General features: G+C 40.2%; 2 protein-coding genes across 2 annotated transcripts in view; both read left to right on the top strand.

The window, feature by feature from the left end:
• Positions 1-683: 683 nt before the first annotated feature.
• On the top strand, positions 684-14505 carry ppp1r36 (protein phosphatase 1 regulatory subunit 36). Its single transcript, XM_087785647.1, has 10 exons — positions 684-838; positions 894-971; positions 1028-1164; positions 1665-1734; positions 1797-1895; positions 1949-2098; positions 6315-6357; positions 10730-10914; positions 12727-12927; positions 14367-14505. The coding sequence occupies exons 1-10, from the start codon at positions 684-686 to the stop codon at positions 14503-14505; spliced, it is 1257 nt and encodes a 418-aa protein (XP_087641773.1).
• A 2309-nt stretch (positions 14506-16814) lies between these two features.
• sdc2 (syndecan 2) overlaps positions 16815-25292 on the top strand; it is a 67543-nt gene continuing 59065 nt past the window's right edge. The window contains exon 1 of the mRNA XM_087786190.1: positions 16815-17107. Within this exon, the coding sequence (XP_087642316.1) occupies positions 17048-17107 (60 nt within the window). The 5' untranslated portion in view covers positions 16815-17047. The remainder of the gene's footprint in view (positions 17108-25292) is intronic.

Genomic DNA, 25292 nt, shown 5'->3' with positions numbered 1-25292 from the left:
TTTCAACTATAATCAAACAATATTCAACTATAATCAAACAATTTTCAACTATAATCAAACAATTTTCAACTATAATCAAACAATTTTCAACTATAATCAAACAATTTTCAACTATAATCAAACAATTTTCAACTATAATCAAACAATTTTCAACTATAATCAAACAATTTTCAACTATAATCAAACAATTTTCAACTATAATCAAACAATTTTCAACTATAATCTAACAATTTCAACTATAATCAAACAATTTTCAACTATAATCAAACAATTTTCAACTATAATCAAACAATTTAAACTATAATCAAACAATTTTCAACTGTAATCAAACAATTTTCAACTATAATCAAACAATTTAAACTATAATCAAACAATTTTCAACTATAATCAAACAATTTTCAACTGTAATCAACTATTTTCAACTATAATCAAACAATTATCAACTATAATCAAAACAATTTTCAACTGTAATCAAACAATTTTCAACTATAATCAAACAATTTTCAACTATAATCAAACAATTTTCAACTATAATGTTCAACTTTAATCAAACAATATTGAGAATAAAGTCACATTTGAGATCAAAGGCATCACGAGAGAAGAAAGTCACTCGAGGTAATAAGACGACCTTTGATATGAGAACATTTGAAGAGAGTTCTTTCACTGGTCAGTCTGAGGTTCTAATGGCTCAACAATCGTTCACGTCTTCACCCAACAGTCCGTGGTCGTCCCAGATCAGCAGTTTGTCCAGCAAGAAGAAGAAGGCGAAGAAGAAGAACGAACAAGCTGCCAACAGCTGGGTCTGGGACGACGAGGCTCACTGTCTGAAGTTCACCGGGTGAGTTGATGGACACCAGATCATCTCAGAGGTTCCTTGAACTGATGGTCCACAGGTCGGACCTGACGGAGCAGGAGGTGGTCCGACGACGCAGCAACTTCATGTTCAACGACCTGCAGCACCGCTCAGAGTGGTAGGTGTCCATGTGGCGACACAGCTCAGAGGTTCTGAAGTGTGGTCTGCTCCCAGGTTGGCGGACATTTGCAAGTGGAAAGAAAGGGGGCGCAAGAGTCTGGGGAAGGTTCTGAGTCAAGCTCAGTTCGACACATATAAAGCCACCATCATGGACAAGCAGGGCGACTTCATCACACTGGACGACGTCAAACGTGAGTCATGGTCCAAGCTGGGACCTCCAACAGCACGACTGGTGGAAGGTAGAACAGTGACGCCTCCCGAAGCTTCGTGAAGCTTTGTAGAGCAGCATTGTCAGTACATAACTATGTTGTATGATCTTAGGACTTGACCATCTTGAAACATCAAATGGTGGAGCTCTGAAATGTATGACACTGTTTCATGAAGCTTTGTGAAGCTTCGTAAAACCTCGTGAAGCTCCATGAAGCTTTGCAAAGCCTTGTGAAGCCTCGTGAAGCCCTGTGAAGCCACATGAGCTTTGTGAAGCTTTGTGAAGCCTCTTGAAGCCTCATGAAGCTTAGTGAAGCCTTGTGAAGCCTTATGAAGCCACATGAAACTCTGTGAAGCCCCGTGAAGCCACATGAGCTTTGTGAAGCCTTGTGAAGCCTCTTGAAGCCTATTGAAGCCTCATGAAACTTAGTGAAGCCTTGTGAAGCCTTGTGAAGGTTCTGACCCGAGTGTCTCTGAGTCGTAGAAGTAGCCATCGGACTGCTGCAGGAGAACTACTATCCTCCCATCCCCGTCTGCTTCATGGACGTCCTCAAGTGAGCCGCCATCTTGGAAGTATGTGCTTGATGTGTATGTGAGACTTTGTCTGTGAGCGCAGGAACAAAGACCTGGACAGCTTCCTGATCGACCTCTTCCTGTACCTGTCGTGTCACCTGGAGCACATGGCGCTGGAGAACAAGCCTCAGTCCATCACCGGGTGAGTGACTCACGGCGCCGGACTCACCCAGGAACACTAACTTCCTTCTCCAGAGAGAAGCTAATCACGGAGCAGCAGAAACTGGCTCGGATCATGGCCAAGAAGGAGATCGCCCACGAGAAGCTGTCCGTGTCCTACCTGAGCCTCTTCACCGACCTGCACATCACGCCTCAGCTGGAGCAGAGACACGTCACGCATCACATGTGAGTCTGAGGAACATACGACTTCCCTTTCTCCAGCCTCTGGTTCAATCCTGCATCTCCTGGTGTTATCTCTGGGTCAAGGTGACCCGAAGGCCCGGAAACAAATGTGTTTGTGGTATCCATTGTGTTGTCACTGGGTCAAGGTGACCCGAAGGCCTGGGGAAAAAAATGTGTTTGTGGTATCCCTTGTGTTGTCCTTGGGCCAAGGTCATCCGAAGGCCCGGAAACAAATGTGTTTGTGGTATCCATTGTGTTGTCACTGGGTCAAGGTGACCCGAAGGCCTGGGGAAAAAAAAAGTGTTTGTGGTATCCCTTGTGTTGTCTCTCGGTCAAGGTGACCTGAAGGCCTGGAAACAAATGTGTTTGTGGTATCCCTTGTGTTATCTCTCGGTCAAGGTGACCCGAAGGCCCGGAAACAAATGTGTTTGTGGTATCCCTTGTGTTGTCCTTGGGCCAAGGTCATCCAAGGCCCGGAAACAAATGTGTTTGTGGTATCCATTGTGCTGTCACTGGGTCAAGGTGACCCGAAGGCCTGGGGAAAAAAAAGTGTTTGTGGTATCCCTTGTGTTGTCTCTCGGTCAAGGTGACCTGAAGGCCTGGAAACAAATGTGTTTGTGGTATCCCTTGTGTTATCTCTCGGTCAAGGTGACCCGAAGGCCCGGAAACAAATGTGTTTGTGGTATCCCTTGTGTTGTCCTTGGGCCAAGGTCATCCAAGGCCCGGAAACAAATGTGTTTGTGGTATCCATTGTGCTGTCACTGGGTCAAGGTGACCCGAAGGCCTGGGGAAAAAAATGTGTTTGTGGTATCCCTTGTGTTGTCTCTCTGTCAAGGTGACCCGAAGGCCTGGAAACAAATGTGTTTGTGGTATCCCTTGTGTTATCTCTCGGTCAAGGTGACCCGAAGGCCCGGAAACAAATGTGTTTGTGGTATCCCTTGTGTTGTCCTTGGGCCAAGGTCATCCGAAGGCCCGGAAAAAAATGTGTTTGTGGTATCCATTGTGTTGTCACTGGGTCAAGGTGACCCGAAGGCCCGGGAAAAAAATTGTTTGTGGTATCCCTTGTGTTGTCTCTCGGTCAAGGTGACCTGAAGGCCTGGAAACAAATGTGTTTGTGGTATCCATTGTGTTGTCACTGGGTCAAGGTCACCCGAAGGCCTGGGGAAAAAAATGTGTTTGTGGTATCCCTTGTGTTGTCTCTCGGTCAAGGTGACCTGAAGGCCTGGAAACAAATGTGTTTGTGGTATCCCTTGTGTTATCTCTCGGTCAAGGTGACCCGAAGGCCCGGAAACAAATGTGTTTGTGGTATCCCTTGTGTTGTCCTTGGGCCAAGGTCATCCGAAGGCCCGGAAACAAATGTGTTTGTGGTATCCATTGTGTTGTCACTGGGTCAAGGTGACCCGAAGGCCTGGGGAAAAAAATGTGTTTGTGGTATCCCTTGTGTTGTCTCTCGGTCAAGGTGACCCGAAGGCCTGGAAACAAATGTGTTTGTGGTATCCCTTGTGTTATCTCTCGGTCAAGGTGACCCGAAGGCCCGGAAACAAATGTGTTTGTGGTATCCCTTGTGTTGTCCTTGGGCCAAGGTCATCCGAAGGCCCGGAAACAAATGTGTTTGTGGTATCCATTGTGTTGTCACTGGGTCAAGGTGACCCGAAGGCCCGGGAAAAAAATTGTTTGTGGTATCCCTTGTGTTGTCTCTCGGTCAAGGTGACCTGAAGGCCTGGAAACAAATGTGTTTGTGGTATCCATTGTGTTGTCACTGGGTCAAGGTGACCCGAAGGCCTGGGGAAAAAAATGTGTTTGTGGTATCCCTTGTGTTGTCTCTCGGTCAAGGTGACCTGAAGGCCTGGAAACAAATGTGTTTGTGGTATCCCTTGTGTTATCTCTCGGTCAAAGTGACCCGAAGGCCCGGAAACAAATGTGTTTGTGGTATCCCTTGTGTTGTCCTTGGGCCAAGGTCATCCAAAGGCCCGGAAACAAATGTGTTTGTGGTATCCATTGTGTTGTCACTGGGTCAAGGTGACCCGAAGGCCTGGGGAAAAAAATGTGTTTGTGGTATCCCTTGTGTTGTCTCTCGGTCAAGGTGACCTGAAGGCCTGGAAACAAATGTGTTTGTGGTATCCCTTGTGTTATCTCTCGGTCAAGGTGACCCGAAGGCCTGGAAACAAATGTGTTTGTGGTATCCCTTGTGTTGTCCTTGGGCCAAGGTCATCCGAAGGCCCGGAAACAAATGTGTTTGTGGTATCCATTGTGTTGTCACTGGGTCAAGGTGACCCGAAGGCCTGGGGAAAAAAATGTGTTTGTGGTATCCCTTGTGTTGTCTCTCGGTCAAGGTGACCTGAAGGCCTGGAAACAAATGTGTTTGTGGTATCCCTTGTGTTATCTCTCGGTCAAGGTGACCTGAAGGCCTGGAAACAAATGTGTTTGTGGTATCCCTTGTGTTATCTCTCGGTCAAGGTGACCTGAAGGCCTGGAAACAAATGTGTTTGGGCGAAATGTTCGTGGAGGGAAACAATCAGCAGAAGCCTCCCGGAATTGTTCTCAGGTTTTGCGTGGATACACTCAGCTGTCCTACTATATTCTATTTCATATATTAAACCTATTGAGATAGGAACATTTTCACAACTTTACCCAAGAGTGTATCGTGGCTCTTTCAACCTCGAAATGGCGAGTTCCCCTGCCCAAGACCTCAGAGCCCGAGCTGGGGTGTAAGTCTGGATCAGATCACTGATGGAAGGTCTGACCATGAATAGATCTGAAAGTAAGAACCAGAATTTTAAAATGATCCTGAAAGAAACTGGAAGCCAGTGAAGAGTTTGAAGGAGAAATGTGAGTTCTTCTACTAGAGCGGCCAGTGAAGAGTTTGAAGGAGAAATGTGAGTTCTTCTACTAGAGCGGCCAGTGAAGAGTTTGAAGGAGAAATGTGAGTTCTTCTACTAGAGCCGCCAGTGAAGAGTTTGAAGGAGAAATGTGAGTTCTTCTACTAGAGCCGCCAGTGAAGAGTTTGAAGGAGAAATGTGAGTTCTTCTACTAGAGCAGCCAGTGAAGAGTTTGAAGGAGAAATGTGAGTTCTTCTACTAGAGCAGCCAGTGAAGAGTTTGAAGGAGAAATGTGAGTTCTTCTACTAGAGCCGCCAGTGAAGAGTTTGAAGGAGAAATGTGAGTTCTTCTACTAGAGCCGCCAGTGAAGAGTTTGAAGGAGAAATGTGAGTTCTTCTACTAGAGCGGCCAGTGAAGAGTTTGAAGGAGAAATGTGAGTTCTTCTACTAGAGCGGCCAGTGAAGAGTTTGAAGGAGAAATGTGAGTTCTTCTACTAGAGCCGCCAGTGAAGAGTTTGAAGGAGAAATGTGAGTTCTTCTACTAGAGCAGCCAGTGAAGAGTTTGAAGGAGAAATGTGAGTTCTTCTACCAGAGCCGCCAGTGAAGAGTTTGAAGGAGAAATGTGAGTTCTTCTACTAGAGCGGCCAGTGAAGAGTTTGAAGGAGAAATGTGAGTTCTTCTACTAGAGCAGCCAGTGAAGAGTTTGAAGGAGAAATGTGAGTTCTTCTACTAGAGCGGCCAGTGAAGAGTTTGAAGGAGAAATGTGAGTTCTTCTACTAGAGCCGCCAGTGAAGAGTTTGAAGGAGAAATGTGAGTTCTTCTACTAGAGCTGCCAGTGAAGAGTTTGAAGGAGAAATGTGAGTTCTTCTACTAGAGCAGCCAGTGAAGAGTTTGAAGGAGAAATGTGAGTTCTTCTACTAGAGCGGCCAGTGAAGAGTTTGAAGGAGAAATGTGAGTTCTTCTACTAGAGCAGCCAGTGAAGAGTTTGAAGGAGAAATGTGAGTTCTTCTACTAGAGCGGTCAGTGAAGAGTTTGAAGGAGAAATGTGAGTTCTTCTACTAGAGCAGCCAGTGAAGAGTTTGAAGGAGAAATGTGAGTTCTTCTACTAGAGCGGCCAGTGAAGAGTTTGAAGGAGAAATGTGAGTTCTTCTACTAGAGCAGCCAGTGAAGAGTTTGAAGGAGAAATGTGAGTTCTTCTACTAGAGCGGCTCAGAATTCTGGCTGCAGAGTTTTGTATAAACTGCAGGCGAGACACATCCTTCTTGTTAAGACATGAAAATAAAGTGTTACAATAGTGTAAACGACACAAACGAACTCTTCGTGTTCTCTGTAAAAGTTTGACCACAACACGTCCAGACTCTGTAGAATGTTCTGCTAGAGTAACGATGTTTTCATTCTCAGGGGCCAGATGACGGCGAACAGCACCGAGTGTTTGCTTCACGCAGTGAGTACGAAGAGCAGGTTCTGTAGTTGGACTATTTTTATGATTTTAATTCATTAGTTACCTAATCATTTATTTTGTCACACATCAACATCTTCAACATCATCTCATGTACTGAGGGGTTTTACCAGTGGTGGACTGTCAGGGCCAGCAAGGCCTTCTCTGCTGGCCTAAACACTATCAGACAGAATCACTGACTTATGTTTTAATATATTTTTTCCATGAATATTATTATATATAATATTATATAATAATATAATATTATTAGTATTAAATTATTTCCAATAGTCTATTTTATTTCGTAGCTTTTCTCTTGGTTGCGCTGCTTCCACTGGTGTTTATTTATTTTAGAGCTTTTATCCAATCATATTTCAGCCATCATCTGTTGCCAGGGTCAAACATCTGCCTCGACGCCTTCAGAATGGTAAAGGAACTCAAATCTCTCTCCTGTCTAATGAGTTCTGCGCATTCGTTTGATCCAAGGAAGACATTTTAGAATTAAAACAGTCAATTTATTAATAACAAAGTATGATTACCAAAGTAGGCCTTACAAGACCTTAAATACAACAGTTAAACAAAGAAATGCAAATTATTCAAATTGTTCAGATTGTTCAGAAATACCACAGTTCCAGCGCTTGGTCCAGTCTCTGTCAGACATCCTGGCTCACCCAGGTCCTCCCAGAGAGTGGCCCTTAATCTTTAGATCGTCTCGTCTTTTAAAGCCCTCAAGACACTCAAGACACTCCCATCATAAGTTAAGTTCCCCAAATCTGACTCCATAATGAACAACAGATGTTGTTTGATCTGATCACTAATCTAGACAGAGAATCTCCTGACCTCCTTCACACCTGTTATCTCCAACCAGGTTCGAGGACCATCAATTCTGTGTCTTGATACTTCAAAAGTCGGGAACATCCTTGTCTAAACAATCACGACATTTGTTACCGTGGCTTTATCCTTCCTCCCCCAATACATACAGTATGTTATCTTCACAGTCAGCACTTCTAACAAAATGGCACCAAGGTCCATAAAAGTTAAGACACAGTTGGCCAGAGCCCCTGAGCCCTGGACCTTCAACCCCTGCTGTGAGAAGAGAGATGTCGTAAAACACAACACAGGATGTTTAAGATCTGAACGAGAGATGACATTATCAATGTTTAACAGTTGATTACACAAAGGACATACATTCAACTCATCAATGGATACACCTATAGGAAAGTAATTTAGAATATGTCTTCAATGGACAGTGGTGTCTGTAGTTTAAAGTAAGAATGACGCTGTTGCTTCAACCAATCAGAGTTCTAGTTGACAACACCTTCTAGCAGGCGTCCAGTGACGTCAGCATCTTCACGTCCTTTGATTGGATGTTCAGAGAAATACTAGTCAGAGCATCTATAGCTAGCGGCGCGAACTCAAATATTTTGCGAGTGGATTTCATAACTTTTTTAACAATGTCTGACGGAGGAGAAGACATTGATTTGGTCGCACGAATCCAAACTTCCTCCAGAAACACGACTGGACAGACTAGACCTCCAGCATCGGCCTCCATGGCGATAGAAAGTTATTGTTGGAACTGAAACAGATAAACAACAGAGTAATCGAACTCTTCTTGAGGAAAGAAAGGATGGACTTTGCTTACAAATTATCAGTAGTTTTGTAAGTAGTAATGCATTTTATTTAAACGTTTTAATACTTTTGTCATGAGGTTAATCTTGATGTTTCTGCTGGAGATGATGTATGTATGGCAGCTGTGGCTACAGTGACGAGACACTTGTTCAATCGTCCTAATTGTGTTTCTTGCTTTACTAATGACATTCTTTCTTGCTACACGAGATACATTTCTGGGATGCGACGCCTGTTATACTGCATTTCTGTGTAATATTGATGGTTTCTATAGCCGTGGAGTCATAATGATGGCATTAAGAGGTGGATTAGTTCATGTTGGACAGTGAAGGCCTGGGTGTGAAGTGCACGACCCGCCACTGGGTTTTACACACAAAGAAACGTTGCTGAGCCTCCTTTAAGTCAAAGTCCATATCAATATTAATACTGAAAAGTGTTGGTTATTCCTCAGGGTGTGTAGGTGACGTACGGATCAGCTGCTCAGATGTTCAGGTACATGATCGATCAATATTGATCATAGATTATCACACAGTAGTTGTCGTTACAGGAGTGGATATTAAATTAGTCACAAACTTAATATGTTCTCATTCACCAAACTATTGATCTGTATTTATTAAGACAACATCGATCATTTAATAATGAATATTTTAATCCACTACTTTACACTATTGAGAAATAAAACTTAAGTAATTTTGAGCTGTTTTTTAAAATATTACAAAGAAAATGATTCTGATTCTGATTTTGGTGAAACGACGTTTGATCGAAGTGAAGCTGCAATGAAAGCAGCTGAAGCCGTGATCATGTGATCGATCTCTTTGAAAAACACATTAATACATAAATAAATACACTTTCACATCAATTGTTTTGGTTTTAGTTCATAAATGTAATAACAACTTGTGTGTTGCAGTTGTTTCACACATTTATATGAAACTCAGACGATCAGATCATCTTCATCATCTTCATCTTTATCTTCATCATCTTCATCTTCTTCATCTTTATCTTCTTCATCTTTATCTTCATCTTCATCATCTTCATCATCATCTTCATCATCATTTTCATCTTTATCATCATCATCTTCATCTTTATCTTCATCATCTTCATCTTCTTCATCTTTATCTTCTTCATCTTTATCTTCATCTTCATCATCTTCATCATCATCTTCATCATCATTTTCATCTTCATCATCATCATCTTTATCTTTATCTTTATCTTCTTCATCTTTATCTTCATCTTCATCATCTTCATCATCATCTTCATCATCATTTTCATCTTCATCATCATCATCTTCATCTTTATCTTTATCTTCATCTTCATCTTTATCTTTATCTTTATCTTCTTCATCTTCTTCATCTTCATCTTCATTATCTTCATCTTTATCTTCATCTTTATCTTTATCTTTATCTTTATCTTTATCTTCTTCATCTTCTTCATCTTCTTCATCTTCATCTTCTTCATCTTCTTCATCTTCTTCATCTTCATCTTCTTCATCTTCATCTTCATCATCTTCATCTTCATCTTCTTCATCTTCTTCATCTTCATCTTCATCATCTTCATCTTCTTCATCTTCTTCATCTTCTTCATCTTTATCTTTATCTTTATCTTTATCTTTATCTTCATCTTCATCTTCATCTTCATCTTCATCTTCATCTTCATCTTCATCATCTTCATCTTCATCTTCATCTTCATCATCATCATCATCATCATCATCATCATCATCATCATCATCATCATCATCATCATCATCATCATCATCATCATCATCATCATCATCATCATCATCATCATCATCATCATCATCATCATCTTCTTCTTCTTCTTCTTCTTCTTCTTCTTCTTCTTCTTCTTCTTCTTCTTCTTCTTCTTCTTCTTCTTCTTCTTCTTCTTCTTCTTCTTCTTCTTCTTCTTCTTCTTCTTCTTCTTCTTCTTCTTCTTCTTCTTCTTCTTCTTCTTCTTCTTCTTCTTCTTCTTCTTCTTCTTCTTCTTCTTCTTCTTCTTCTTCTTCTTCTTCTTCTTCTTCTTCTTCTTCTTCTTCTTCTTCTTCTTCTTCTTCTTCTTCTTCTTCTTCTTCTTCTTCTTCTTCTTCTTCTTCTTCTTCTTCATCATACTAGCTTGACGTTTCAAATAAACCCCTGATCGTCTGTCAATAAAGTATTTTCGTTAATAAATGTATATAAAATATAAACATTTACACGGAGCTCGTCTGCACTATTTAAATGTAAGTATGTTCATGTCAGACATGTTTAAAAGAACAAATATAAACAGTTAAACCAGTTTATATTCATGTTTTCATTTGTTTGTTCTGATCGCAGAGATAAAAATCACAGACTCTGCTTCATTTAAATATGTAAATGAGGGCGTGGAAAGGGACGAACAAGTCTGCGATTAATTCTACGTTGATGGGGATGTACGAAGAATTTTTGTGCTGCACCATCTTCTGGATTTCAGTTCCAGACATATTTAGTAGAAGATCTACGAACTTCTTGAGGCCCCTGGTGTTTTGATTGACACACGACATTAAAACCAAAACATAATGTGAATTTTATCTCAAATATTTTTGATATTTTCACCAAATGACCGAGAAAAAAAGGGAAAAAGACTAGAGAAATGAATATTTAGAGTCAACACAATATTATATACTAAATAAAAATGTAACCATGTTTGTTCTGATTCGTTGAAAAATGTCCTTGAGATTGTGGTCACGTGGTCGTTGATCCTTCTCAGCAGGTGTTTCAACATCTGTCTCTCGCTCCAGTGCATGTACAGCTTCTTCTGCTTCGCCGGCTGGGTGACGTTTGGACGCACAGAGTTGACGCTGATCCAGGACGAAGTTTGGCGACTCCTCAACTCAGACAAGTTCACCATGGCTGTGCAGGACAGGATCGGAGTGAACTCAGCTGCCAAAGGAAAGACGGAGTCCAAGAACAACCTCGGTCAACAGTACGTGTGTGTGTGGATGGATGGATGGATGGATGGATGGATGGATGATATATGGATGGATGGATGATATATGGATGGATGGGTTATTGATGCTAACATGACAGGTGTGTTAATGACAGGTGTGGATGGATGGATGGATGGATGGATGGATGGATGACGGATGGATGGATGGATGGAAGTGTGTGTTTATGAGAGAGTGTATATGTGTGTGTCAGTGTGTTTCTTTATGGATAGAAAGATGGACAGATGATAGAAAGATAGAAAGATTAACAGATAATAGAAAGATGGATAGATGGATAGAAAGACAGAAAGATGGACAGATGGATAGAAAGATGATAGAAAGATAGAAAGATGGATAGATGATAGAAAGATAGAAAGATGGACAGATGGATAGAAAGATGATAGAAAGATAGAAAGATGGATAGATGATAGAAAGATAGAAAGATGGACAGATGGATAGAAAGATAGAAAGATGGATAGATGATAGAAAGATAGAAAGATGGACAGATGGATAGAAAGATGATAGAAAGATAGAAAGATGGATAGAAAGATGATAGAAAAATAGAAAGATGTATAGATGATAGAAAGATAGAAAGATGGACAGATGATAGAAAGATAGAAAGATGGATAGATGATAGAAAAATAGAAAGATGGATAGATGGATAGAAAGATAGAATGGTGGACAGATGGATAGAAAGATGATAGAAAGATAGAAAGATGGAAAGATGATAGAAAGATAGAAAGATGGACAGATGATAGAAAGATGATAGAAAGATAGAAAGATGGACAGATGATAGAAAGATAGAAAGATGGACAGATGATAGAAAGATGATAGAAAGATAGAAAGATGGACAGATGATAGAAAGATAGAAAGATGAACAGATAATATAAAGATGGATAGATGGATAGATGGATAGAAAGATAGAAAGATGGATAGAAAGATAGAAAGATGGATAGATGATAGAAAGATGATAGAAAAATAGAAAGATGTATAGATGATAGAAAGATATAAAGATGGACAGATGATAGAAAGATAGAAAGATGGATAGATGATAGAAAGATAGAAAGATGGATAGATGGATAGACAGATAGAATGGTGGACAGATGGATAGAAAGATAGAAAGATAGAAAGATGGATAGATGATAGAAAGATAGAAAGATGGAAAGATGATAGAAAGATAGAAAGATGGACAGATGATAGAAAGATGATAGAAAGATAGAAAGATGGACAGATGATAGAAAGATAGAAAGATGGACAGATGATAGAAAGATGATAGAAAGATAGAAAGATGGACAGATGATAGAAAGATAGAAAGATGAACAGATAATATAAAGATGGATAGATGGATAGAAAGATAGAAAGATGGATAGAAAGATAGAAAGATGGATAGATGATAGAAAGATGATAGAAAAATAGAAAGATGGATAGAAAGATAGAAAGATGGACAGATGATAGAAAGATGATAGAAAGATAGAAAGATGGACAGATGATAGAAAGATAGAAAGATGGACAGATGATAGAAAGATGATAGAAAGATAGAAAGATGGACAGATGATAGAAAGATAGAAAGATGAACAGATAATATAAAGATGGATAGAAAGATAGAAAGATGGATAGAAAGATAGAAAGATGGATAGATGATAGAAAGATGATAGAAAAATAGAAAGATAGATAGATGATAGAAAGATAGAAAGATAGACAGATGATAGATAGACAGATAGTAGCTCTCAGAGGTCAAATGCTGCCCCCTGCTGTCAGACAGCAGCACCTCATCCACACGTGACTGACGTCGACTCCACGCTGTGACCCAGGGTCTCGGAGAAGGATCCAGGCGTGATCAGCATCTACAACCAGCGTTCCCCGATGATGGAGACGGTTCTTCCCACCCCGGAGGAGAAGTCCGCTCACCTGTTCGGCTCCGCTCGCTCCAAGAAGCCCAGCCTGGTGGAGGTGGAACCTTCTGAGATCCTGCTGCTGCGGGAGGAGCTGGAGGAGCAGATGGAGAGTGGGAGGTCAGATCCTTCAACAATCTCACTGTCCTGCTCTTACATGACTTACGGTAGCACACGTCCTGTCACAGCACTGAAGCAAGTACATGTATGTGGCTTTTCTGATCCAAGTACCTCGACTTTTCTGATCCAAGTACATGTATGTGGCTTTTCTGATCCAAGTACCTCGACTATGAGGTTTGTTCTGCTGTGTTACTGAAATCTGCTGTTTAGTAGTATTACTCCGGATCAATGCATTGTGGAGTAATACTATCAAGCCTTGCGGAGTAAAACTATGAAGCTTCGCGGAGTAATACTATGAAGCTTCGTATAGTAATATTATGAAGCTTCGCTGAGTAATATTATGAAGCTTCGCAGAGTAATCTTATGAAGCTTCGCTGAGTAATATTATAAGTGTAATACTTGCTTTGAAGAGTATTTCTATTAAGCCTTGTGGAGTAATACTTTGAAGCCTAGTGGAGTAATATTATGAAGCCTGTAGAGTAATACTATGAAGCCTCCTGGAGTAATACTATGGATTGTCACAGAGTAATACTACGGATCATTGAGGAGTAATACTACAGATCATCGCGGGGTAATACTACGGATCATCGAGGAGTAATACTACAGATCATTGAGGAATAATACTACGGATCATAGAGGAGTAATACTACAGATCATCGCGGAGTAATCCTACAGATCATCACAGAATAATACTACGGATCATAGAGGAGTAATACTATGGATTGTCGCGGAGTAATACTACGGATCATCAAGGAGTAATACTACAGATCATCACGGAGTAATACTACGGATCATCGAGGAGTCATACTACAGATCATTGTGGAGTAATCCTACAGATCACCGCAGAATAATACTACGGATCATAGAGGAGTAATACTACGGATCATCGAGGAGTAATCGCGGGGTAATCCTACAGATCACCGCAGAATAATACTAGGGATCATAGAGGAGTAATACTACAGATCATCGCGGAGTAATCCTACAGATCATCGCAGAATAATACTACGGATCATAGAAGAGTAATACTATGGATTGTCGCGGAGTAATACTACGAATCATCGAGGAGTAATACTACAGATCATCACGGAGTAATACTACAGATCATCGCGGAGTAATACTACGAATCATCGAGGAGTAATACTACAGATCATCGCGGAGTAATACTACGGATCATTGAGGAGTAATACTACAAGTCATCGCGGAGTAATACTACAGATGTTTGTATGGACGGATGTGTTATTGCTGCTGGACAAAATAATTGTTCGGGGATCAATAAAGTATATTTCTGCCTGTCTGAATGATACTACAGATCATAGAGTTATACTTGTACTTGGATAAATACATAATGAAACATCACGTTGATTACTGATGAAGTTGTCAGTGTTTAAGTTAAGATTTATCGAGTATAAATCCTCTCAACTCAAATACTTTCTGCGCAGGTTTGGAATCATCGGCAGGTCGTTCACTCAGTTCTGCAGGAAGATCCTGATTCCGTTCATCGACAAGCAGGACGATGAAGACGAGGACAATTTCACAGAAGAACACGTCAGCAACGACTCCGCCAACCACGTGTACTGAACAGAACATTATGACCACCCCACGTGTTTATAGAGTTGAGTATTTCCTCGTGACAGTCATGTATCTGTTCATGTGTCATCACTTGTCATGTCTGTGTTCATGTGTCATAAAAAGACTATAAACATATTTATTTGTACAGTTTTATGAGTAATTCTCTGATTCTTATTCACATTAGACCGCCAGTTGAGGGCGCTGTTTCATTAACTATGTTGAAGCAGTGTTTGTCACCAGTAGATGTTTGTCAACATGTTGTGTTGTTGAATCTTGTATAAAATTATTACTTTATTCCTCCATGACGAGAAGCATCATTTTCAAGAAACTTCTCACAAAGTATTTTCAATTATTTTAATGTATGTTTTATGATGTTTAAATTGTGTTGTGATACCAGCTACACAACAACGTTACACGTAAATCTGAGTGTTGAACCGCTGCCAAACACACACACACACGTGCACACTAACACACACATATGGATAGACACAAACACACACACAGCCACAAACAAAAACATACTGTATATATACCTCTCTATATATATTTGTACATACACATGCAGTCACACACACTAATGTATACAAAAGAAAACAAACGCACCAAGACACAAACTCTCTAATACATACACACACACACTTACACATACAGACACAAATACACACACCAAACCTGTGCACAGATACATTTCTACATACTTACAAACATAAATATATACACAAAGTGTTTTCTTAATAGAACTATATTATTTTATAATATATAAAATATATTATAAATATAGTGTTTATTTATATAGTAAAATTGTTAATATTTAAAACATTAAACGTCATTGTGAAGGGTTGGAGGACCAATCAAAAATCCTGTCGGACCCCACGTGACTCTGAAGAATCACCAGCAGGGGGAGACTTTGTTCAAACTCGGTTCCTCTTCACGTTAAAGTTTAATTCTCCTTTATTTTTGCGTCTTTCTGCAGCTCTTTGACCGTGATTTAAATATGGTTGAACATATTAAAAGATAATATTCACGACACACACTCAAGTGAAGAATTATTCTGATGATTTATAATGAATCAATTATTCTGATGATTTATAATATGATTTTTCAAAAGATGTTTCCCACAGAAAATAACAAAGGTGTTGATAATAAATAAATAAATACATTAATGAACGGATGACAATCCTGTCAGACCTTTTCTAAAGTGGATGGATTTCTTAAACATTGTATCATGTAAATCCATCGTAAACATAATCGTCACAAAAAATTATGAAAAAAAATCGCTTCTTTTAAAATAAAGTAGTTATAAATGAAGAAAAGGAGTTTTAACAAATAAATATTATATATATATATATATATATATATATATAATTAAATTATTGCCGAAAAAAACTACATCTAACTCAGAAATTATAAATAAAGAAAGAGAGGAGAGAAAGAGTGGAGGAGAGAAAGAGAAGAGGAGAGAAAGAGAGGAGGAAAGAGGAGAGAAAGAGAAGAGGAGAGAAAGAGAGGAGGGAAAGAGAAGAGGAGAGAAAGAGAAGAGGAGAGAAAGAGAGGAGGGAAAGAGAAGAGGAGAGAAAGAGAGGAGAGAAAGAGAGGAGGAGAGAAAGAGAGGAGGAGAGAAAGAGAAGAGGAGAGAAAGAGAGGGGGAGAGAAAGAGAAGAGGAGAGAAAGAGAGAAAGAGAGGAGGAGAGAAAGAGAAGAGGAGAGAAAGAGAGGGGGAGAGAAAGAGAGGGGGAGAGAAAGAGAGGAGGAGAGAAAGAGAAGAGGAGAGGAAGAGAGGAGAGAAAGAGAGGAGAGAAAGAGAAGAGGGGAGAAAGAGAGGAGAGAAAGAGAGGAGGAGAGAAAGAGAAGAGGAGAGAAAGAGAGGAGGAGAGAAAGAGTGGAGGAGAGAAAGAGAGGAGGAGAGAAAGAGTGGAGGAGAGAAAGAGAGGAGGAAAGAACGAGAGGAGGAGAGAAAGAGAGGAGAGAAAGAGAGGGGGAGAGAAAGAGAAGAGGAGAGAAAGAGAGGGGGAGAGAAAGAGAGGAGGAGAGAAAGAGAAGAGGAGAGGAAGAGAGGAGAGAAAGAGAGAAAGAGAGGAGAGAAAGAGAAGAGGGGAGAAAGAGAGGAGAGAAAGAGAAGAGGAGAGAAAGAGAGGAGGAGAGAAAGAGTGGAGGAGAGAAAGAGAGGAGGAGAGAAAGAGTGGAGGAGAGAAAGAGAGGAGGAAAGAACGAGAGGAGGAGAGAAAGAGAGGAGAGAAAGAGAAGAGGAGAGAAAGAGAGACGGAGAGAAAGAGAGGGGGAGAGAGAGGAGGAGAGAACGAGAGGAGAGAAAGAGAGGAGGAGAGAAAGAGAGACGGAGAGAAAGAGAGGGGGAGAGAGAGGAGGAGAGAAAGAGAGGAGGAGAGAGAGAGAGGAGAGAAAGGGGGAGGAACGACAAAAACACGTATCCGGTGGGGGTTAGCGGGAGAGAGTGAGGGAGAGACGGAGAGAGAGAAGAGGTGATCGTCGCAGAGGAAAGAAGCGACGCTGTGAAAACTCGCTCTTTCTGTGGATCGTCTTCAAAGCGGGAATAATGAGGAACGTTCGGATAATTTTGTCGCTCGGCTTGTTCGTCATCATGTGCGCGGGAAAGGTAAGTTTCTACTTAAATCAAACGTGAACAGTCCGCGGAGGCACGAGCTCGAGTTGGTGACACTTGTGTGTCGAGACAAGTTGTGTCTCCGTGGAGAACCTTCTAGTCTGACGTCACATCGTGGAGGATGAATCTGTGCAGCTGCCTCACCTGAACATACACCTGAACATACACCTGAACATCTGAACATACACCTCAACACCTGCACATACACCTGAACATCACCTGAACACCTGAACATACACCTGAACATCACCTGAACACCTGAACATACACCTGAACATCTGAACATACACCTCAACACCTGAACATCACCTGAACACCTGAACATACACCTGAACATACACCTGAACATCACCTGAACACCTGAACATACACCTGAACATCACCTGAACACCTGAACATACACCTGAACATCTGAACATACACCTGAACACCTGAACATACACCTGAACATACACCTGAACATCTGAACATACACCTGAACACCTGAACATACACCTGAACATCTGAACATACACCTGAACACCTGAACATACACCTGAACATCTGAACATACACCTGAACACCTAAACATACACCTGAACATCACCTGAACATACACCTGAACATCTGAACATACACCTGAACATCTGAACATACACCTGAACATACACCTGAACATCACCTGAACACCTGAACATACACCTGGACACCTGAACATACACCTGAACATCACCTGAACATACACCTGAACATCTGAACATCACCTGAACATACACCTGAACACCTGAACATACACCTGAACATCTGAACATACACCTGAACATCACCTGAACATACACCTGAACATCTGAACATACACCTGAACATCACCTGAACATACACCTGAACATCTGAACATCACCTGAACATACACCTGAACATACACCTGAACATCACCTGATCATCACCTGAACATACATCTGAACATCACCTGAACATACACCTGAACATACACCTGAACATCACCTGATCATCACCTGAACATCACCTGAACATACACCTGAACATCACCTGAACATCACCTGAACATCACCTGAACATACACCTGAACATACACCTGAACATCACCTGATCATCACCTGAACATCACCTGATCATCACCTGAACATCACCTGAACATACACCTGAACATACACCTGAACATCACCTGATCATCACCTGAACATCACCTGAACATACACCTGAACATACACCTGAACATCACCTGAACATCACCTGAACATCACCTGAACATACACCTGAACATACACCTGAACATCACCTGATCATCACCTGAACATCACCTGAACATCACCTGAACATCACCTGATCATCACCTGATCATCACCTGAACATCACCTGAACATACACCTGAACATCACCTGAACATCACCTGAACATACACCTGAACATCACCTGATCATCACCTGAACATCACCTGAACATACACCTGAACATACACCTGAACATACACCTGAACATCACCTGAACATCACCTGAACATACACCTGCACATCACCTGATCATCACCTGAACATCACCTGAACATACACCTGAACATACACCTGAACATACACCTGAACATCACCTGAACATCACCTGAACATACACCTGAACATCACCTGATCATCACCTGAACATCACCTGAACATCACCTGATCATCACCTGAACATCACCTGAACATCACCGGAACATCACCTGAACATCACCTGAACATCACCTGAACATCACCTGATCATCACCTGAACATCACCTGAACATCACCTGAACATCACCTGAACATCACCTGAACATCACCTGAACATACACCTGATCATCACCTGATCATCACCCGAACATCACCTGAACATACACCTGAACATACACCTGAACATACACCTGAACATCACCTGAACATCACCTGAACATACACCTGAACATCACCTGATCATCACCTGAACATCACCTGAACATACACCTGAACATACACCTGAACATACGCCTGAACATCACCTGAACATCACCTGAACATCACCTGAACATCACCTGAACATCACCTGAACATCACCTGAACATACACCTGAACATCACCTGAACATCACCTGAACATCACCTGAACATCACCTGATCATCACCTGAACATCACCTGAACATCACCTGAACATACACCTGAACATCACCTGAACATCACCTGAACATCACCTGAACATCACCTGAACATCACCTGAACATCACCTGAACATCACCTGAACATCACCTGAACATACACCTGAACATCACCTGAACATCACCTGAACATACACCTGAACATCACCTGAACATCACCTGAACATCACCTGAACATCACCTGAACATACACCTGAACATCACCTGAACATCACCTGAACATCACCTGAACATCACCTGATCATCACCTGAACATCACCTGAACATCACCTGAACATACACCTGAACATACACCTGAACATCACTTGATCACCTGACCCTCACCAAACACCAATCATTGTAATAATTACATACTCGCTGAGAGTCTGTGTTCACTTCAAAACAACCACACGCTAGAAATGTTTGAATATTTAATCCTGAACCAAGTGTTTCAATATTTCCTCGTTTTATTTGATGCAGTTTCGTATGTGGAAGAAAAATACTGGTGTGTGATGTTGGTGTTGATGTAGAAGATTCCAAATGAAAGAAATGTTGAATTAACTCCGGAAGGGTTTGGAGAATAAACACTTTTGAGAGCTTAAAAAATACATCAGATATTGTTGTTGTTGTTTGATACTTGTAGTATCTTGTTGTGCTGATAGTGCCGGAGTACAAGTATCTCCAGACATAAAATGCATAATAAAGAAGTACAAACATATATAAGTAGCATTTTTGGGGGAAATTGATTTGATAAAATCCAAGAACAGACATGTGATCTTAAAAGAGAATTTAAAATAAAACTAGAGGCAACAACAGAATAATGTTACGTTACATGAAGTGAGAACCTGGTATGTTAACATAACATATGAAGAGTTATTCAGAGAACTATAGCATAAATAACTAACTAGTTTACCAAACCATCCGTGTAACTCCAAATAACTCTTCATCCTCGTGTCACTTTTAAACAACTAACTAACTCCGGAGGTAGAAGATGCTTCCTCTTCTACGTGGAAATGATCAACACAGGCCTAGAGCGCCCTCTGGTGGTTTAGTGTGAGAATAACATGTGAAATGATATAATAATGTGGTAATAATTTCACACATAAGTGGCTCCAGAGTAGCAAGTTGTTGTTTCCTTGGCAACCAGCGGATTGTTATGGCGAGAGGAAAGTTTCACGAGGCAGGAATAAAAAGTGATGACATGAACGCCGACGGTTTCCGATCGTCCACGAAATATTTTCGTCGAAGTAGTTCACGTCAATAATCACTGAGTCACCGGATGATCAATAGTTTGACGGGCCGTCGGTGTCGCTCGGACGTGTGTCAACGTGGAATACTTTTGACATTCCGATCCCCCCGGTGTCGTCCACGGCTCGTTGTTGCGCCGACATGTTCTGGCACTAGGTCGTCCCTCCTGTGGTTTGTCAGCGGGTCGCCACTCCTCGTTGGTTTGGTTCTTCGCCGGCGCGACCTCAGGCCACGGTTCCGTCCTGCCGTCACGTTCCATGAGGTCCAGAGACTTCGACTCCGGCCCAGTGTTGTGATGTGAACGCCTCGAAAATACTGTGAGTATATTTGCTTTATTTAAACAAAAAACTACTGAATGAAACAAATGTAAAATCAATCCAGTGGAAACACAGTTCAGTGTCGACCAGAGCTGGTATTGATCAGAACTTATCAATAACTCTAACAATACACATTCATTCACTTTGATAGCAGTTCCTGAAAGAAAGTTTCCTGCAAAACAACAAGTGACAAATGAATGTGATTCATCGACGGAAACGAGACGTTTTACATTAAAATCTCTTTCTTTGCATCAGATTGACATGGACGTGCACGTTGCGTTCAATGACGTAGGAACTATTGTGGTGCGTTCAATGACGTTCTGGACTCTAGGTGGCACCAGTCGTTAGTCGTCCTCTGCTGCTAAAGGAAAAATGACTGAGGACGAGAGGATACAGTGAGTCCAGCAGCTTGTAAAGCTGATGTTTGGACATATTTTGGTTGGAAAGAAATTAAAGCAGTTACGACTTCGTCAAGAGTCATGTGGTCTGTAAATACTACAACACCAGAGTCAAGTACTGGACAATACTACATATATATACTTGTTACTACACTATCACAACACCAGAGTCAAGTACTGGACAATACTACACATATTTACTTGTTACTACACTATCACAACACTAGAGTCAAGTACTTGACAATACTACACATATATACTTGTTACTACACTATCACAACACCAGAGTCAAGTACTGGACAATACTACACATATATACTTGTTACTACACTATCACAACACCAGAGTCAAGTACTGGACAATACTACACATATATACTTGTTACTACACTATCACAACACCAGAGTCAAGTACTGGACAATACTACACATATATACTTGTTACTACACTATCACAACACTAGAGTCAAGTACTTGACAATACTACACATATATACTTGTTACTACACTATCACAACACTAGAGTCAAGTACTTGACAATACTACACATATATACTTGTTACTACACTATCACAACACTAGAGTCAAGTACTTGACAATACTACACATATATACTTGTTACTACACTATCACAACACTAGAGTCAAGTACTTGACAATACTACACATATATACTTGTTACTACACTATCACAACACCAGAGTCAAGTACTGGACAATACTACACATATATACTTGTTACTACACTATCACAACACCAGAGTCAAGTACTGGACAATACTACACATATATACTTGTTACTACACTATCACAACACCAGAGTCAAGTACTGGACAATACTACACATATATACTTGTTACTACACTATCACAACACCAGAGTCAAGTACTGGACAATACTACACATATATACTTGTTACTACACTATCACAACACCAGAGTCAAGTACTGGACAATACTACACATATATACTTGTTACTACACTATCACAACACTAGAGTCAAGTACTTGACAATACTACACATATTTACTTGTTACTACACTATCACAACACCAGAGTCAAGTACTGGACAATACTACACATATATACTTGTTACTACACTATCACAACACCAGAGTCAAGTACTGGACAATACTACACATATATACTTGTTACTACACTATCACAACACCAGAGTCAAGTACTTGACAATACTACACATATATACTTGTTACTACACTATCACAACACTAGAGTCAAGTACTTGACAATACTACACATATTTACTTGTTACTACACTATCACAACACCAGAGTCAAGTACTGGACAATACTACACATATATACTTGTTACTACACTATCACAACACCAGAGTCAAGTACTGGACAATACTACACATATATACTTGTTACTACACTATCACAACACTAGAGTCAAATACTTGACAATACTACACATATATACTTGTTACTACACTATCACAACACTAGAGTCAAGTACTTGACAATACTACACATATATACTTGTTACTACACTATCACAACACCAGAGTCAAGTACTGGACAATACTACACATATATACTTGTTACTACACTATCACAACACTAGAGTCAAGTACTTGACAATACTACACATATATACTTGTTACTACACTATCACAACACTAGAGTCAAGTACTTGACAATACTACACATATATACTTGTTACTACACTATCACAACACCAGAGTCAAGTACTGGACAATACTACACATATATACTTGTTACTACACTATCACAACACCAGAGTCTAGTACTGGACAATACTACACATATATACTTGTTACTACACTATCACAACACCAGAGTCAAGTACTGGACAATACTACACATATATACTTGTTACTACACTATCACAACACCAGAGTCAAGTACTGGACAATACTACACATATTTACTTGTTACTACACTATCACAACACTAGAGTCAAGTACTTGACAATACTACACATATATACTTGTTACTACACTATCACAACACCAGAGTCAAGTACTGGACAATACTACACATATATACTTGTTACTACACTATCACAACACCAGAGTCAAGTACTGGACAATACTACACATATATACTTGTTACTACACTATCACAACACCAGAGTCAAGTACTGGACAATACTACACATATATACTTGTTACTACACTATCACAACACTAGAGTCAAGTACTTGACAATACTACACATATATACTTGTTACTACACTATCACAACACTAGAGTCAAGTACTTGACAATACTACAGATATATACTTGTTACTACACTATCACAACACCAGAGTCAAGTACTGGACAATACTACACATATATACTTGTTACTACACTATCACAACACCAGAGTCAAGTACTGGACAATACTACACATATATACTTGTTACTACACTATCACAACACCAGAGTCAAGTACTGGACAATACTACACATATATACTTGTTACTACACTATCACAACACTAGAGTCAAGTACTTGACAATACTACACATATTTACTTGTTACTACACTATCACAACACCAGAGTCAAGTACTGGACAATACTACACATATATACTTGTTACTACACTATCACAACACCAGAGTCAAGTACTGGACAATACTACACATATATACTTGTTACTACACTATCACAACACCAGAGTCAAGTACTGGACAATACTACACATATATACTTGTTACTACACTATCACAACACCAGAGTCAAGTACTGGACAATACTACACATATATACTTGTTACTACACTATCACAACACCAGAGTCAAGTACTGGACAATACTACACATATATACTTGTTACTATCACTATAAATCACTATATATCATATCGTTGTATCGTGATACTTATCAACACACTCTTGACAATACACACATACTTTACTTTATATGAACATTTATGTATTTATACGTCTTCAACAATTTGAATGAAGTATTTATATCCATATTTTTCCACCCGTATACTGTATATGTATCTAATTTCAGTCTCTTTTCAAGACATAATCCTGACGTCTTCACTAACGAGACAGAAAACTTCTAGTTCATGAAGATATTTTCCGTCCTGATGATTGAACACAGAGAAATTCAAACTGGTCAATGACAACTGTCCCTGAACGCCTCACTGGAACTAGACATGTGACATTGATTTCCAATATTGGCCGCGACGACCTGTTGCTAACGTTGCTCGGGGCTCGACTTGTTTTCCTGTTTATTAATCGCACAACGGGATCGCGCTGGACTTGTAACGGTGACTTTTCTCTCGCATCTTGACGGAGAGTTTCTCGTTTCACGTCACCAATGATCTGCTCCGGGGTCACGTGTGAGGTCCTGGCAGATGTTGGATGTGTTTTCAATGAGGTCGACACAACGGTGGCGACGACCTGCTTCCTCACGCCTTTTTAGGTAACAAGTGGAAATAGTGAGGAGCCGAGTGAATGGGAAGCAAGGGTCGTGGAGAAGGAATGTTCTCCAGATGTCGGGGTGTAATGTGTGCGGTGCTGCTCGGAAAGTCTGGCTGAGGTTCTCTATTATTTCTCTGATGTATCTTCTGCCTACAAAAGAGAGACCAGCGAGGAAAGTTGATAGAAAATGGCAACAAGTCAATGTGTTGATGCTCGTAGAAGTTTACACTACGTGTGTGAGTGTTGGAAATATAAATAAAAATGTAAGAAGACGATTAACCATAAAGAAATGAATCTATGCTGAAAGTCACACAAATTTCATAAATGATCTTTTTATATACAAACGTACTATTTTAACTTTTTGTATCAGAAATTGTTTGATACTGAGAAGATGCTCAAGTGAACTTTCAGTTTTTCAGTGACACAGAAGCCTGAGCTTGAGGTTGTTTAGTTAAGAATTTAACTAAGTCATTATTATTTGTAAAGTTATTTCTAGTCCAGGCTACCAAAGAACTTTAACAATCAAAATCAATACACAGTTAAATCATATACAAATGTAAAACATATGTAAAAGGTAAAAAAGACAGTACAGAGTCAAATTGCAACAAGAAAGTGAAAAGAAATCCCAAATAAAATTGTCTTGAGATGTTTCTTGAAGGAGTCAGTAGATCATCAAACACAGATGTTTCTTG

This window comes from Callionymus lyra, chromosome 3, assembly GCF_982586985.1.
Source record: "Callionymus lyra chromosome 3, fCalLyr1.hap1.1, whole genome shotgun sequence".
NCBI classification, from domain to species: Eukaryota; Metazoa; Chordata; class Actinopteri; order Syngnathiformes; family Callionymidae; genus Callionymus; species Callionymus lyra.
This window is presented reverse-complemented; position numbering and strand designations above follow the sequence as displayed.

What these genes read in the sequence shown, in the direction of transcription:
- ppp1r36 (XM_087785647.1), top strand. Translation starts at nt 684, where the DNA reads ATGGCTCAACAATCGTTCACGTCTTCACCCAACAGTCCGTGGTCGTCC. An exon ending in CACTGTCTGAAGTTCACCGG is followed by an intron (nt 839 to 893) that starts GTGAGTTGATGG and finishes GATGGTCCACAG; the next exon opens with GTCGGACCTGACGGAGCAGG. An exon ending in CACACTGGACGACGTCAAAC is followed by an intron (nt 1,165 to 1,664) that starts GTGAGTCATGGT and finishes TCTGAGTCGTAG; the next exon opens with AAGTAGCCATCGGACTGCTG.